At 34.9% G+C, this 16,447-nt stretch overlaps 1 protein-coding gene across 2 annotated transcripts; it reads left to right on the forward strand.

Moving 5' to 3' along the window:
- Positions 1–945: 945 nt before the first annotated feature.
- Positions 946–9,343, forward strand: LOC18109257 (ISWI chromatin-remodeling complex ATPase CHR11). 2 transcript variants are annotated; one of them, XM_024610658.2, is made up of 26 exons: positions 946–1,266; positions 1,857–1,979; positions 2,077–2,183; positions 2,924–3,030; positions 3,520–3,617; positions 3,752–3,931; positions 4,067–4,288; positions 4,507–4,641; positions 4,773–5,055; positions 5,153–5,226; positions 5,380–5,600; positions 5,682–5,769; positions 5,852–5,945; positions 6,036–6,224; positions 6,339–6,370; positions 6,507–6,583; positions 6,688–6,777; positions 6,868–6,937; positions 7,043–7,097; positions 7,186–7,244; positions 7,316–7,481; positions 7,926–8,104; positions 8,213–8,428; positions 8,604–8,705; positions 8,799–8,870; positions 8,978–9,343. In XM_024610658.2, the coding sequence occupies exons 1-25, from the start codon at positions 1,072–1,074 to the stop codon at positions 8,814–8,816; spliced, it is 3,180 nt and encodes a 1,059-aa protein (XP_024466426.1). In that variant the 5' UTR covers positions 946–1,071; the 3' UTR covers positions 8,817–8,870; positions 8,978–9,343. The 2 variants fall into 2 exon arrangements, with proteins under 2 accessions (XP_024466426.1, XP_024466428.1); XM_024610660.2 differs by having other exon boundaries at positions 8,607–8,705.
- The last annotated feature ends 7,104 nt before the right edge of the window (positions 9,344–16,447 follow it).

The raw sequence follows: 16,447 nt of genomic DNA on the forward strand, positions 1-16,447 counted from the left end.
TCTTTGAAATAGAATGGGTCAAGATGAACCCTTTCAATATTAGGGTATATGGCAGAGACTGTCAAAGAACCATCTCAACCCAAAAGCTTAAGCTTTTAGGTGAGGTCCCAGGATATGATTTATATTATTTTATAACATACCCCCTCAAGTGAAAGCCTTTTAGGCTTGAAACTTGCACATGCTCATTTTACCTTGTGCTTAATTTTTATCAAATAAATGAGGATAGTGAGATTCGAACTCGTGACCGCTTGGTTATCAAGACTCTGATATCATGTCAAATAACCATCTTAACCTAAAAACTTAAGTTTTTAGATAAAATCCCAGGATATAATTTATATTATTTGCTAACAGGGAGAGCAATTGAACAATCAATTATTTGAACTTGTACCGTTTATAGTTGCTGTTTGAAATTTTGTGTACGAACACATGTTATTGCAGGAAGCTATCAATTCAGAATCATCACTCACCCAGACCTTAAGTGGAGAGCTGGCAGATGGTCAACGGCAGCTCTTAGCGAAATTAATTAAAAACTGAAAAAATTCAAAATTTCTTTAAAATACAATTGAATCACAATGCTAAATATATCACCTAAATCAATTTAAAACATTAGAGAGTTTAAATATCACATTTATCATGCACGGGCCATCCTTACCATGTCCACGAACATGTCCTTACCCCAAGTTTCCCTGCAGGTGAACCACCTGCTGACCACACAAAATCTATACCCAAAGGTTCGAGTCGACAAACCTAACCATTGACCCAGGGCTAAACAGCTTCCACATGGGGCGGGAATAAAAGGCGGGAAATTCCACTTCACCCCAAAACACGAACCTCAAAAGCGCAAATAACTAAAATAACGAAAAAACCTAGATAAATTAGCGTGCGTGCGTGTGTGTATATATATATATATATATATATATATATCCCTAAACTTCCAAACCTGCCCTTAGCCCCCTCATTCTACTGCCTTTGAAAGTCGCTTCCAAAAATCCAAACACGCTCTCTCTCTAGAAAAAAGAAAAGAAAAGTTGGTAACCCTCGATCTGAGATAAAGAGAAGAGCAAATTTCTCATGGCGAAACCTTCGAAGCAGCAAACATCATCTGATGAGGCGATGTCTTCGGAGGAAGAGCCAATTAACGAGCAGGTCAGCGAAGAGGAAGATGAGGAGGAGATCGAAGCGGTGGCTCGCTCAGCGGACTCCGATGAAGATGAGGCCGCCGGAGATGCTGAAGGAGACGACGGCGAAGGCGACGAGGCTGACGAGGTAGTTTTACGGTCTTGCCACTGGAAATGGTTGAAAGTTTGTTATATGTTTGGATCTAGTTAGGGTTTTGGTGTTTCAAGGATTTTATGGGGCAGGGTTAGGTTTAACATTTATTTGTTACTGAGAATCTTGTAGAGTACATGGCTTGTTTTTCTGTTTGGTGTTTTGGTGTTTTTTTTATAGCGAATGAGACTTGCAAAGTTAGTTAAATTAGGCTCGAAAAGGTGGAGGTGCTAAGAAATTAGTCATGTAATGCGATGACGCGAATAGGTGATTTTGTGTTTATGTTGTGATAACACTGTGTTAATGGGTTGCGGGAAAAACTGAAGGAAATCAAGTGAATTAGGAGAGTTGGTATTTGTTAATTAAATTACTTAGATTCACATGCATTGTTTTTCCCAGGCCTTTTTTGGCAGAGATTCCTAGATTCAATGATGGCTCTTTGGTTATTGATTATTCTGAAGTTGTTGTTAACTGTATTGGTTTGCTTTTGCAATTCATCTCGGGGTGTTTTGGTATAATATTATATGGCTTGTACTTTTGAAATGAGTTTGATGATGTTTTTTTTTTTGGATTTTTTTGAACTGCAGGAAGTAACCAACAATGAAATTAGCAAGCGTGAAAGGGAGAGACTCAAAGAAATGCAGAAATTGAAGAAACACAAGATTCAGGAGATACTGGATCAACAAAATGCTGCTATAGATGCTGATATGGTATGTTTGTTTTACAAGACTACTCAATGTATATCTGTTGCATGTAGTATATGGAAAAAAATGTTGGATACTTTTACTTAAGTTAGTTTAATTGCAGAATAACAGGGGGAAGGGGCGCTTGCAGTATTTGCTGCAGCAAACTGAGTTGTTTGCTCATTTTGCTAAACATGATCAATCATCATCCCAGAAGAAGGCTAAGGGAAGGTATACCTGTTGTTTGTAGAAGATCCCTTCTCAAAAGAATTCATTTTGTTTTTTGACAGGAAGAGCAAGAGCTAATCATTGAGATTTTGGGCTATCTGAACACATGCTTTGTGAAACTTATATACTGTAGTTGCTTGATTCAGTACTTTTTTTGATGCTATACTTGTTGGAAATTCATCTAACAAACTAGTGTATGTTGTTAATTGCTTGCTGGAAACTTTTCCCTATTTGAGTATAAGTATCGACGATGCATTAGTCATTTAACTGTGTTTTAATAAGATTCATGATTTATTTCAGAGATTTTATTGCAAAAAGGACTTTGTGAAAATCATAAAAGGCTAGGTTTTGGATGTCAGTCCAAGTAGTACTGGAATGGTGTTGATGGGCTGATGCGCACATATTCTTGCCTTCATTAGCAAATAAAAAGCTGGGATGTGGAGAGAAGGGCATGCATCAATATGTAGCAGACCGTGATTTTCATTAATTTATCATGATAGTTTACTGAGATCATGAGTTTAATAATTGGACTTATCAAGCTGGGCAAAGATTGGTTAGACGTGCATTTCAAGCATACTCTACTTTTTCATGCAACTCTTGCAGGAACCTAGATTTGCTTAGAGTGGACTGAACTGCTTTTATGCTCTGAATTCACCATGCATGCTTGTTGGCAAGGTGATGAATACTGGTCATGCCTCAATGCTTCTAACTGTGAAATACTTTGGTTTCATAATTTAATCTAGGGGTCGGCATGCCTCAAAAGTAACCGAGGAGGAGGAAGATGAAGAATGCTTGAAGGAGGAAGAAGATGGTATATCAGGAAACACACGGCTGATGACACAGCCATCATGTAAGGGACCTTATACATGTATTTTTTTTTGATGCAAGCATGCATGCATAGACACACATGCATCTCTCTGACTGACTGTTAGATTAAGTATTTTGTAATTTTGTACGCTATTGATTTGGGTCCAAATACATTCCCCAGGCTTTTTGCATTCATACACTTTCGTTATATTATGTATCACTGCATTTGAGTTATGGATTCACTAATATTCCATCTTTTGTTAGCTGGCTCATTGCTATTTCTTTCTTATTCCATCATTTGCTAAGCAAACGAGATGATCCCCATTAATGGTGAAAAGATTTTTAACCTGACTGTCCATCCTTAACTTATATGTAACAAAATTAATGTTAGCTGAAGAATAGCATGCATCATTGTTGATGGGTGTCTGGCTAATTACATATTCTCATAACACCAAAGTATTTTCATTGATGTGATTGTTTTGGGGTAGCTTGATCTTGGTGGCTTAAGATTTATTTTTATTCTTTTCTGCAGGTATTCAAGGAAAGATGAGGGATTACCAGCTTGCTGGATTGAACTGGCTTATAAGACTGTATGAGAATGGTATAAACGGAATTCTTGCAGATGAAATGGTATGCACTAAATAAGACATGGTCTTGGCGTTATCCTAATTTAAAAGTGCTTTTGGTTTTGTTTTCTAGAGTCTCAAGTAATTCTGTATTGTAGTTTTTTGTGCTATTAATATCATCTTCATTTTTCAATCCAGGGTCTTGGCAAAACCTTACAAACAATCTCTTTAATGGGCTACCTGCATGAATTCAGAGGAATCACTGGTCCTCATATGGTAGTGGCTCCAAAATCTACACTTGGTAACTGGATGAATGAAATTCGTCGTTTTTGTCCAGTTTTACGTGCTGTCAAGTTTCTTGGCAATCCTGATGAAAGAGTAAGTTGCTTTAGCTTTAAGTATAGTTTAGTAATAGTTTTTGCTGCATGTGTTTTTTTTTTTTTTTAATTTCTATGCATGCATTAGTTGATAATTCTATACTGCATATGGTCTTTTTTTGGGTGTTTTTGCCAGAAACATATACGTGAAGAGTTGCTGGCTGCTGGGAAATTTGATGTTTGTGTTACAAGCTTTGAAATGGCCATCAAAGAGAAGTCCACCTTGCGTCGCTTCAGTTGGCGGTATATTATCATTGATGAAGCTCATCGGATTAAGAATGAAAATTCTCTCCTTTCAAAAACAATGAGGCTTTATAACACTAATTACCGCCTCCTCATTACTGGAACTCCACTTCAGGTATTTGTTTGGATCTGTAAGGACATTGAAAGTTGCCAAGTTGGACCATACTGTAGATTTGGTTTACTTCATTGAGATTGACAAAATGTTGAGTGGTCATGAGGCTGCACAGAAATTTACTGTTTTTTTGTGCTATCTTCTGATTGCAATTACATCAAAACATTCTGTATAGTTTCTCTTACATAAATATAATGTTATCTTATATTTTTTATGTGCAGAACAATCTTCACGAACTCTGGGCTCTTCTCAACTTTCTTCTGCCAGAGATATTTAGCTCAGCTGAAACTTTTGATGAATGGTTTCAAATTTCTGGTGAAAATGACCAGCAGGAAGTTGTTCAACAACTGCACAAGGTAAGGAATTACCTTCTTATGTTGAGCCTTGAAGGAAATCAAATGTCTTGGAAAAATATTTGGATTCTATTTATTTTGCCACAATTAGTAACCATCTGATATGTTATCTCCATGGATTTTGCATTTCCAAGGTCCTTCGGCCATTTCTTCTCCGAAGATTGAAATCAGATGTTGAGAAAGGTTTGCCTCCCAAAAAGGAAACCATACTGAAGGTTGGCATGTCCCAGATGCAGAAACAGTACTACAAGGCTTTGTTGCAGAAAGATCTTGAAGTTGTAAATGCTGGTGGAGAACGTAAGCGTCTTTTGAACATAGCAATGCAGCTCCGAAAATGCTGTAACCATCCATATCTTTTCCAGGGTGCTGAACCTGGTCCACCATACTCTACAGGAGACCATCTTGTTACCAATGCTGGTAAGCTTCACCTTCTGGCAGATATGGAGTTTATTGATGTTTTTGTGCTCATAAGTTTGTAGCAGAAATTGGTCTTTATGTTTTCTTCCTTTTCCAGGTAAGATGGTTTTGTTGGATAAGTTGCTTCCTAAGCTCAAAGAGAGGGATTCCAGGGTCTTAATTTTTTCACAGGTAAGTTGTTCATAGCTACTGTTGGCTGGATAGCTAAGATTATTAATCTGTGTACTCTAACATTTGAAATGCCCCTCTGCAGTCTCTAGGCTTTTATGTTATAGTTCAATTACCTTATTACTGATCTCGTGGTTGGTTCTGCCTCTAATGCAGATGACAAGGTTGCTTGACATTCTTGAAGACTATTTGATGTTTCGTGGGTATCTGTATTGTCGGATTGATGGAAATACCGGTGGAGAAGATCGTGACGCGTCCATCGATGCCTTTAACAAGCCAGGAAGTGAGAAATTTTGCTTCTTGTTGTCAACAAGAGCTGGGGGACTGGGTATTAATCTTGCCACTGCAGATGTTGTCATTCTTTATGACAGTGACTGGTGAGGCTCTTTTTCAATCTTTCTCATTGCTCTGCTGCTGCCTTTTTTTTTTTTGTTTCGTTGATGCGGCTCTTATTGTAGGAACCCACAAGTTGATTTACAAGCTCAGGACCGTGCTCATAGGATTGGTCAAAAGAAAGAAGTCCAAGTGTTCCGTTTTTGCACGGAGGTTTGCATTTGATCTTTGATGTGCTCAGGTAGAAGCCAAGCTATGCTAATTTTAATTCTCATTATGGTTGATTGTGAAACAGTATACAATTGAGGAAAAAGTGATTGAGAGGGCTTATAAGAAGCTTGCACTTGATGCCTTGGTTATCCAACAAGGAAGATTGGCGGAGCAGAAAAGTAAGTTGCATTTTCATTTTGAGCACTAAACAGTATTGGTGGCTAAAATTTTGCATGCGTGACATTTTTATGCCTTTTTCTTTCATGCAGCTGTTAATAAAGATGAGCTGCTTCAAATGGTGAGGTTTGGGGCTGAAATGGTTTTCAGCTCTAAGGATAGTACCATTACAGATGAGGACATTGACAGAATCATTGCTAAGGGAGAAGAGGCAACAGCTGAGCTTGATGCCAAGATGAAGAAGTTTACAGAAGATGCAATCAAGTTTAAAATGGATGACAGTATGTGAATCCACAGACAGATTGAGATTTTGACTGTTCATGTATTTATTTGCTTGGTGATTTGAATGCTAGTGTACATGTAATAGTGCTGATATTTTTTCTGATTTCTGGCAGCTGCTGAATTATATGATTTTGATGACGATAAGGTAGGTGCAATCCTTCCATTCTTCTTAGGCAATGGAGGATATTCTGTTTGATCTCCATTTTTTTTAGTAGTACTTTGAGGCTTGCTTTCATTACCTTATGTTCTCAGTGCCTCTATTTTGATTCTTATTGATGAAGGATGAGAACAAGTTTGACTTCAAGAAAATTGTCAGTGAGAACTGGATTGAACCTCCAAAGAGGGAGCGGAAGCGCAAGTAATGCTCCCCTTTACTTTCTTCCTTTATCTTTTGAGATTGAAGCATATTGGTTCAGCATTATATGACACATTTTTCTTCTTTGCAATCTTTTCTTTGACCAGTTACTCAGAATCCGAATACTTCAAGCAAACAATGCGCCAGGGTGGTCCAGCAAAACCAAAAGAACCTCGAATTCCTCGCATGCCTCAATTGTAAGTGCTTCTCAAACTTGCTGCTTTTGCTTCGGAATGGATATGAATTTTGAGATCCTGTGTTTGAATGTTCTTGTCTGCTGTTTTCAGGCATGATTTCCAGTTTTTCAACACACAAAGGCTTAGTGAGCTGTATGAAAAAGAAGTACGCTACCTCATGGTGGGTGATGCCATTGATCTCACAAGTTTTAATTCTGCCTTACCTAGTTGTGCTTTCAGAGGTACTTGTGCATCTTACTTATTGGGTTGCTTATCACAATTTCAGCAAGCACATCAAAAGAATCAACTGAAAGATACAATTGAGGTGGATGAACCTGAAGGTACTTTATCTCAGTTGCTCCCAGTTTTGTCCTCATTTTGTTTTTTCATGTCATTTTACTAATCATTGACTGATTATTGGATATATAGAGACTGGAGATCCATTGACTGCTGAGGAACTGGAAGAAAAAGAACGGCTTTTGGAAGAGGTGAATGCAATTTCAAGTGTTGATTGAATAATTATGGGTCTCTTTACTTACAATTCATTGTATAATTTCAGGGATTTTCCTCGTGGAGTAGAAGAGACTTCAATACCTTTATTAGGGCTTGCGAGAAATATGGTCGGAATGACATAAGAAGTATTGCTACTGAAATGGAAGGGAAAACAGAGGAGGAAGTTGAAAGATATGCTAAAGTTTTCAAAGAGCGATACAAAGAGTTAAATGGTAAGTGATGCCAGATTGTTTGCTGTTCTTATTTTTCCTCAGATGTTGTTTATTAGTGGCTGTTGATAAAGTTCTCCTGGATTGAACATCATGCCTGTTAAAGTGGGGTCATATGGCATTATTGGGTGCAAGGGTCCTCTGGTAACAGAACTGGCACCAGCATGCTATGTATGCAAAACAAAACACCTGGAAATTGCTCATTTGGTTGCGATAACCTATTATTTGGATGTTTCACATTTTTTTGTCTGCATGTACTGGTTGTTTTATCCTGGTCGCCTGTGTGTGAAACAGCTGTTAAAACTATGTTTGATTGTTACTGGTTGTAGATGAGTCTGGTTTTGGTTGGGTTTCTTTTGTTGGGTAACTTGAATTTTGTTAGTTTATTAGACCTTGAAAAGGATTAAACTATCTTTCATTTTCTTTTTTATTGTGGCATATGTATAGATTATGATAGGATCATTAAGAACATTGAAAGAGGGGAGGCCAGAATTTCTCGTAAAGATGAGATCATGAAAGCAATAGGGAAGAAGCTGGATCGCTACAAGAATCCTTGGCTTGAATTGAAGATCCAGTATGGTCAGAACAAAGGGAAGTTGTACAATGAAGAATGCGATCGTTTCATGGTGCAGTATTCTCTTTCTTTATTTGTAGTAATGTCATACAAACTGCTTGTTTATTTCCCTGAATTTTAAACATCTAGTGATGTTAAACGACCTTTTTGCAACACATAGATATGCATGGTTCACAAGCTTGGATATGGGAACTGGGATGAGCTGAAAGCAGCATTCCGTACATCGGCTTTGTTTCGTTTTGATTGGTTTGTAAAGTCTCGTACAACTCAAGAACTTGCAAGGAGATGTGATACCTTAATTCGGTTGGTGGAGAAGGAAAACCAAGAATATGATGAGAGGGAGAGACAGGCTCGTAAAGAAAAGAAGCTTGCCAAGGTTCTATTTATGATCCTCACTATCCAACCTTACCCACCAAAATCACATGCATTTGCATGCCGGGGTTATCATTTATTGTCCTTTTTCTTACACTTCATGTTGGGTTTGCATGATTTATGTGTTTGGGTCATCTTTAATCATTCATGCCAAAACTATTTATGATTATCATATACAGCAGAGCATGACCCCGTCCAAGCGTTCCATGGGAAGACAGACCGACAGCCCTCCTTCCCTAAAGAAGCGGAAACAGTTATCAATGGATGATTACCCAAACATGGCAAGTTTCAATCCGCCATCAATTCTTTTTTTTTTTCTTTTTTCTTTTGAGAGGTGCTGTGTGGATAAAATTGTACCTGATTTTGTTTTGCAGGGAAAAAGGAAGAAGTGATTTAAGTTTATTATAGGATTTTTTTAGGGGGTACAAACTTGTACAAGTATCATGGTGAGTACCCCTCTTTTTGTTAATCACAGCCCGTGGTCTTTTCTTGTGGAGAAGGCCAATAACAAATTATTAGATCTCAACTGTTGCAATATTTTTATCTATTGCAGTTGGATGTTAGGAGGCTCTCTAATGAAAATTTATTGGGCGAACGGTTTAGATTTCCCTGATGAAAGATGGATCTGCTCTCATATGTTTGATGTACACACTTGCAAAAATTACAGTGGTCCCCCACCCCTGTTTTCAGCAGAAGTTGACAGAACAATAGTTGTCCACATGAATACATAATTATCCAGCGTTTACCAGCACAGAAGTGGCCATACGTCCAGGGATCCCAAACCTTTAGCAGGAAGTAAAATCTGTTTTCATCATATGTTTTTTTAGCAACGGGTAGTAAATTTGAATGTAGGGAGGCGCCCCATTTTTCTGGAGTTTGGCAAATTATTTTTTGCTTGCAAGTTCTAACTTTTCTTAAACAGTCTGGTTTGGTTGCCTGTTGTGCCCGGGTTGAAGGAAAACGTCACAAGCAGTTAGAGGCATCAGAATGCTCTCCAGAACGGTTGCGGCGAAGTTTCTCTCAAGGAAATCCAATCCCATAAACCACCACTTCCACATCTATAAAACCGCTTCTTTTCCTTTTGTCAGTAACACTTGGGCAAGATTATGCAACTCTTTTCTCTATGTCTGAGATAATCCACTCCAGAACCCATAAGTCGGTTTTCAGTGAAGAAGAGCACCTTTAAAATTCCAAAGGAGGACGTGAAATCATTGTGATGATTGAATACTTGTAATTCCAGAGGCACGGAACTGGTTTCTTGGTGCTCGGAGTTTGAACGCGTGTGAAACTGACAGGAAATTTGTTGTACGGCACCAGCATCAATTTGTTGATGCTTTAGCAACACTAGAGATTCTGGTAATTCGTTAAGGGCCGTCTTAATTTAACATTAACAAGGCCACATTTACTGTAGCATTTTTCTTTTTTAAAAACTTTAGGAAAAATGAAATTATAATATGGCCTTTTTCAACTAAAAATGTTGGCCTCCGCAGTGGGGATAATGAAACTTATTATTTTACACAATAAAATAACTAATAGGAGAAAAAAAAAACTTTAAACTTTCACTTTGAATAATTATGACAATAAAAAATTTAATCTACCTTTTTCTTCTATTTTAAATAAGCTACCTTGGAAATTAGAAATTTAATAAAATCCAAATCACTATCTACTTTATCACAATGCTAATAGTTTCGAAAATCCCTCAGGTTGAAAGCTATTAATCACCATTTTAAACCTCTGTAGCATTTGCATGCCTTTGAATTTAAAGTTTGAGGTTGTTTGGTAATGTTTCACTACCTTGAAAATTAGAAATTTTAAATTTAATAAAATCCAAATCACCATCTACTTCATCACAATGCTAATAGTTTTGAAAATCCTCATGGTTGAAAGCTATTAATCACCATTTTAAACCTATGTAGCATTTGCATCAGCCTTTGAATTTAAAGTTCGAGGTTGTTTGTCTATGTAGTTTGTAGTGTTTCACTATTTTCTGTTGCCATCACAAGTTTACAAAATTTATTAATGGTAAAAAAATTGTGTTTTCTCACCAATTCTCTCATGTGTTTACACTTCTCTCATGTTTCATTCAAAGCCTTTAATTATAAGTAGTTTTAATATAAAAAAGTTTGTATTGATTGCATTTGCAAAGAAAATATCAAGAATGGACAAAGACAAGACCAAAATAGAGTTTATGATAAGAAAAATATTGTTTTAGATCCGAATTGCAATCTAACCTTCTGGATCAGATTTGACAGAAAGCAAACAAAGATGTTTTTGACGTAGTAACCAACCCAAAATAACTGAATACATTGATTTTTAATGGTACTAACCTGAAATTACAAGACCTTTCAGTTGATGAACATAATAAATCATTTTAGATCCAAAATAACATTTTATGGTGTGCAACTTTTTTTGACTTTAAGAATAAACACAATTAACACATATAAACAAGGACAAACATAATAAGAAAAAGAAAACTAATCAAAACTAAATTATGTAATTCTGACCGAAACAAAGAATAAAGAAAAAGAAAAATAGTTGTCATGGAAACAAATAGATAACAACAACAAGAAAGATATAACCTGATTTCATAGCCTAGTTTTGATATCAACTAACACGAATCTCATGGTCACGTAACCTACAACAAAGATGATAACTTCCCCAAGAAACTCAAATAATCAAGTTTGGTTAAACCTTGACCCAAGATTAACCTGTAACTAAGAACTAGAGGTATTAGATGATTATGAATGATGCTACAAGGTTAGTTATACCATGATAAGTCTGATTTACTCTTTGTACCAGTAAAGAAGAAGAAGTTTGCTCAAGAAAAACTGAATTTTATTAATATCAAAAGGTTGCCTAAATTTGCATCAAAACAAAACATGATATAGTTCAAGAATAATAACCCTAATGGTCTCATACCAGGTTACAAATCAATGAGTCTTAACTAAAACTCTAAGCACAAGTTTAATGCCTAAAACAAGCCTAAACATTGATTTTGGGTCAAAACATACCCAACAAAAATAAATTCTCTAAAACTAAAATATAATTATCCTAAATATTAATTAAAATAATAAATAAACCTTAATAAATATTCGGATTAATACAAGTTAGAGCAAAAACCTGAAAATCATATCCCCTTGTATTAGATTCTTTGTAGCTGATCTGAAACTTGTAAAAGAAAAAGTATCCCTTTGTGTCATCTATTAATCCTCTTTCCTTGCTTAAAAGATGTTATCTTGAATGCTGAAGTTTATTCCCTTGTTTAGTTAAAAGTATGCTCTAAAAAATAAAAAGGAAAGCGACTGAAATATCTTATTTAAATAGCCTCCTATAATCTTCTTTTTTTAATAAGGAAATCCTACAAGAGAAAGGAAAAAAATAATAAGAAAAGTTCTTCAATTCTAGTTGCCCCTTCTAATCCATGTTAAGGAATGATTCCTTGCATTTAAAGGCCAAAATATGATGAAAAATAATTCTCATATGTTGTTGCCTCTCTGTTTCCATGTTAGGCATGGATTTCTTGCCCAACATAGAAAAACAATATTTCTTCTTCAAGTCTTACCCAACTGATTCTTTGTTTCTCCCTTGAACATTAAAAAACTTCTTCTTACAAACAACTAAGTAGGTGTTATCCACACATCCTAATTTAACTAGGATATTTGATAAATCCTTGTAGAAAAATGATCTCAGCACCTTAATTAATCCAATTCAACTTTGGACTCCATTTAGCCCAAACTCATACACATTAACATAACTCAAATCAGACCTGATACAAGCTCCCAACAAGCTTACTTTGTTGCCCAAATCAGACCATATACAGGCTGCTCAAATCTTGCTAAATGCAAGATTAATGGCTTTGGATTGAACCCCTCATCATACACAACCCAAGGCTAACCAAACCTACTCCATGCTAAAACCCTCTCATGGTCAAATGGATTCAAAGCAAGAAACCCTTTATGGCTTATTGCATTTCAACCGAAAAACCAAGGCAAGAAATAATATTGGTCAAATAGCCTCCCATTCAAGCTCAAACACATAATTGAATGTTCAACATGAAAAATCCTTGTCTAAATCATATCAAACCAAGTCTGTGGGCCAATTTATTTTGTAAAAAAAATTCAAATTATTTTTTATATAAAAATACTATGACGTTGGATTTGTAAGCCTGACTTATAACAAAAGCCTAGCCTCGCGTTGAGCCTCATAATTTTTTATATTAAAAGGCAGATGACACGTTGTCTGCCATTTATTTTATTTTTTTTAAAAAAAGGTGCAGGTGATGCGTATCCTGCAACCATAGAATTAGACGATCGCAGGGTTGCTAAAAATGTGTAAGGCAGGTCCCAAGTTTAAGAAAGGAGTAAAGGGGTGTGAGTCACGGTTCCTTTTATAACTTCAGTTTCAGAACTTTTTTTTTTCTCTTGTGCATACATACTTGTGCCTATTTTGAGAATGATGGGTCAAACCTGTTCAGGCTTCGAGTTTAAATTGGTATGTCCAATCTGGTTTATTTGAGATGAATTGTTTTAAGCTTCTTGTGAATTTTGGAATAGACAGGTATGTTTTGTTTTGTTAATTGTGATGTTCGTGTTTAATCGTGCTGTTCGTGTTTTGACAAAAAAAATAAAAACGTTTTCTTGTGCGTTGCATACGGCCAATACCCTAACATATTTTGAAAATTCCTATTTTAAAAAAAGAACAAATATTCAAAGTTTAAAAGAAAATATGTTTTAGCATGGATTTCTTAAACACAAAAATTATTTTCTTGCATTTTGGATTTTACAACATGTTTGTAAAACTCCAAAGGGTGTTGACCAATATTCTAAAAATACAAAAATCTTATTTTTTGGGAATTCGACTTTATTCACCATTTATGTTTGGATAAAGAAATCCTAAAGGGATGAATATCCAAAATATTATTGGGAATAACTTGTTATTATTCACTGTTAATATTTGGATAAAGAAACTCTAAGTGGTAAATATCCAAAATAATTTTCTAGGAATAATAAGTCATCACACATCATTGAAAGAAGCCTTGATTATAATTAAGGATATTTTAATTTTTGACTCCACGGTTTACGAGCCGTGAGAGTATGAAACACTAAGGCAAAAAATAGGTTTTTAAAGCGCCATGAATTTCCTTAGATTTCTAAATTTTTGTCCCTCCTCCTTGCGATTTACGAGTCACAAACTCTTGAAATACTAAGGGAAAAATGAGCTTTTAAAGCACATGGAATCTTCTTGGATTTCTATCTTAATAAATTTAGTTTGAATCAAACACAGATTTCAAGAGACCTGCATTAGTTCTCTTTGGCACTTTGTAGACATATCTAAATGTATGATCCATATCGGCCAAGGGTTCTTGCTTTTAGATTTTGAACTCAAATCCATTCATCATAGTAAACCTATCCTAGAAAAACTAATTAAGAGAACACCAACACCTTAGCAATTATAAGGCAAACCAAACACTAAGCAACTTACCTTAGGTAGGCCGTACTAGGGGTGCTAATATCTTCCCTTTACGCAATCAGCCCTTGCCTTAGAATCTCTAAAAGACCAGTTAGGGTTCCTAGTGACCATAATATTAGGTGACGACTCCCTTAATCACAAAACAAAAGACCCCGAAATCAATCCCTGCTCCTGGGGAAAGTCGCCGCAATGTCGCGCTCATCGCAAGGGTGCGACATGTATATGAAGTTAAAAGCCTAGTTACATTTGTTTTGCGCATATAATTTCTAAGAGAAACTGGAAAAAATAGTAAGGTGGACATCAATAAAGTTACAATATCCACTTGCAGGCGTTGCAAAAAAAAAGAAACATGTATAATCATTTATTAACATAGTTAAAACTTTAAACCTACTTTTTTATTATATATATACACACGTAACTATTTTATGTCATGCAGAGGCTTTTTGGCCCTTTTGGTTTGGTAGTATAGTTTATTGGGTATCTGGGTTAACTTGTGCGTATCTCGATTAATTTCACGGGTCCTGAAGTTACCAATCATGCAAGCCTCTAGTGGCTTTGAGGAGACTCTAACTCGTGACCATTGAGGAGCAAACTCAAGACCTGACCAGTTGAGTTACCCTTCAGGGTTCCACGGTAGTGTTTCTTCCTATTTCAAGATATAGAAAACAGAAGAAATAATAGAGATGTAAATGTATTTTTTGTTAAATACATAAACATATATATAAAAATAAATTTATTTCTAAGATAATTTTGAAGTGAATTTTTATACTTTCAAAACAGGAGGTATAAAATAAACTTGTCTCCAAATACAATATTTTTTATTTTTTATTCATAAAATATCATTAAAAAAACTTTTAATTCTAAAATTATTCAAATAAAACATGTAAGGATAATATAAATTTGTATCACAATTTTAAAACTCGATCTAATAGTTGATTTAGGACAAGACTGGAATTTTGAGTCAGGAGATCAGCTTAGATTAATCTAATTTTTTAAAAACAATATTGTTTGATAAAAGAAAAATCAAAGAGCTTTTGAAATGAGTTTTGGTTCTGATAGGGTTAGTTCAGGTTTTGAAACGCATATACATTCTTTCATATCATCGAACTCGTTAGTAATCAAGTCAGTATCAAAAGTCCATACAATTTTTTTAAATGAAAATAATTTCTGCATCAACAGGGTATCCATCTTCCATCTTATTTCTAAACTTGTTTTTAACAAGATACCTTGATTGTTGTAGTTGACATGGAAAGAGTTAGAACCAGTCGAGATAGATTGTTAGTTAAATGATTAGTGAAAGTCTTTCTTATTTATTCACAGCTTCCTCAATTCAAATTGCAAGTTACATGAAGCTTTTAATGCTATACTTGCATCCTAAAATATTTATGGGTTTTATGAAACATATAAATACAATGATAGTAGTAATTTTAAAATTTTTCAGAAGCTTTGAAGATCTCGTTAAATAATTTAGAATTGTTTATGATTTATACAAAAATTATCTGAAGAATAGTTCTTTTTTCAAGGGTTAGATGAACTCTTTATAATTAATTGTTACAAACCATAAGTTATTTAACTATCCGACCTCTATTAGTATATAAAATTTGATAACTTTATTAATGACAAAATAACACCATGTCCCCTGAAAAATATCACGTATATTATTTCATGATAACTTTAGAAATTTATGCAATCAAGTTACTACTTGATTTTTCTAGGTTTGAAACTATAATCGTCTATGTTAATTACATTATAGTCCTTAATTTTTAAAATTTATCTACAATTAAATCTCAACTTAATTAATTATCTCATTTTAAATATTTATAAATGGCTCTTAACGTGTGTGACCTATTAAATTCTTAATATGTTGGCCCAATTTTAAATCATAGTCCTGATCAAAATAAAACTAATTAAATTAAATAATTTTAACTTATTATCATGTTTGGAAGGCCATCAACCACAATGAATAAAAAAACAAGGAAGACTTAGGAATGAGCACTAATGATCCCAAGTCCTGAAAACTCTTAAACATCTCTTTAAGTCTATAAATACCATTTTCTTTCATAACTAAGAGTCAAAGCCCACATAATGTGTTTGATAAAGTCCAATCTAATGAAAAGCAATTAATCATGGTTGGTAAACAATGTTCTCCCGTGCAAAATGAGATATTTAAAAGATTATGATCATGCTTTATTATTCATGCAAGTAAAATAAATGCTTCAAAAATTGTTTTGATGCACTGATCTCAAAAATAATTTTTTTAAAATAAAAAATTATTATTTTAATACATTTCGGCATGAAAAATACTTTGAAAAATAACCGCAACTACACTCCCAAACAGATAACAGACAATACTAGCTTGCTTGGCAAACTGCTGATGCATTCAGATTTGTTCATTCTTTTCAGTTTCTTTGTTTTCTTAAGAGTTCCCTCTTCTTGGCATATATAATCACTCTTAAATATGATCCAGTCCATGGAAGGGGACTGGGCATGAGAAAAAAGCAAGAACTGTGTTCATATATGTTCATATGTCTACCTTGTTTAATTTTGAACTAGT

Source organism: Populus trichocarpa, chromosome 10 (assembly GCF_000002775.5).
Source record: "Populus trichocarpa isolate Nisqually-1 chromosome 10, P.trichocarpa_v4.1, whole genome shotgun sequence".
NCBI classification, from domain to species: Eukaryota; Viridiplantae; Streptophyta; class Magnoliopsida; order Malpighiales; family Salicaceae; genus Populus; species Populus trichocarpa.

Coding starts and splice junctions, on each gene's coding strand:
- LOC18109257 (XM_024610658.2), top strand. CDS start 1,072: ATGGCGAAACCTTCGAAGCAGCAAACATCATCTGATGAGGCGATGTCT. Junction 5,056..5,152: donor CCATCTTGTTACCAATGCTG/GTAAGCTTCACC, acceptor TTCCTTTTCCAG/GTAAGATGGTTTTGTTGGAT. Junction 8,105..8,212: donor AAGAATGCGATCGTTTCATG/GTGCAGTATTCT, acceptor TGCAACACATAG/ATATGCATGGTTCACAAGCT.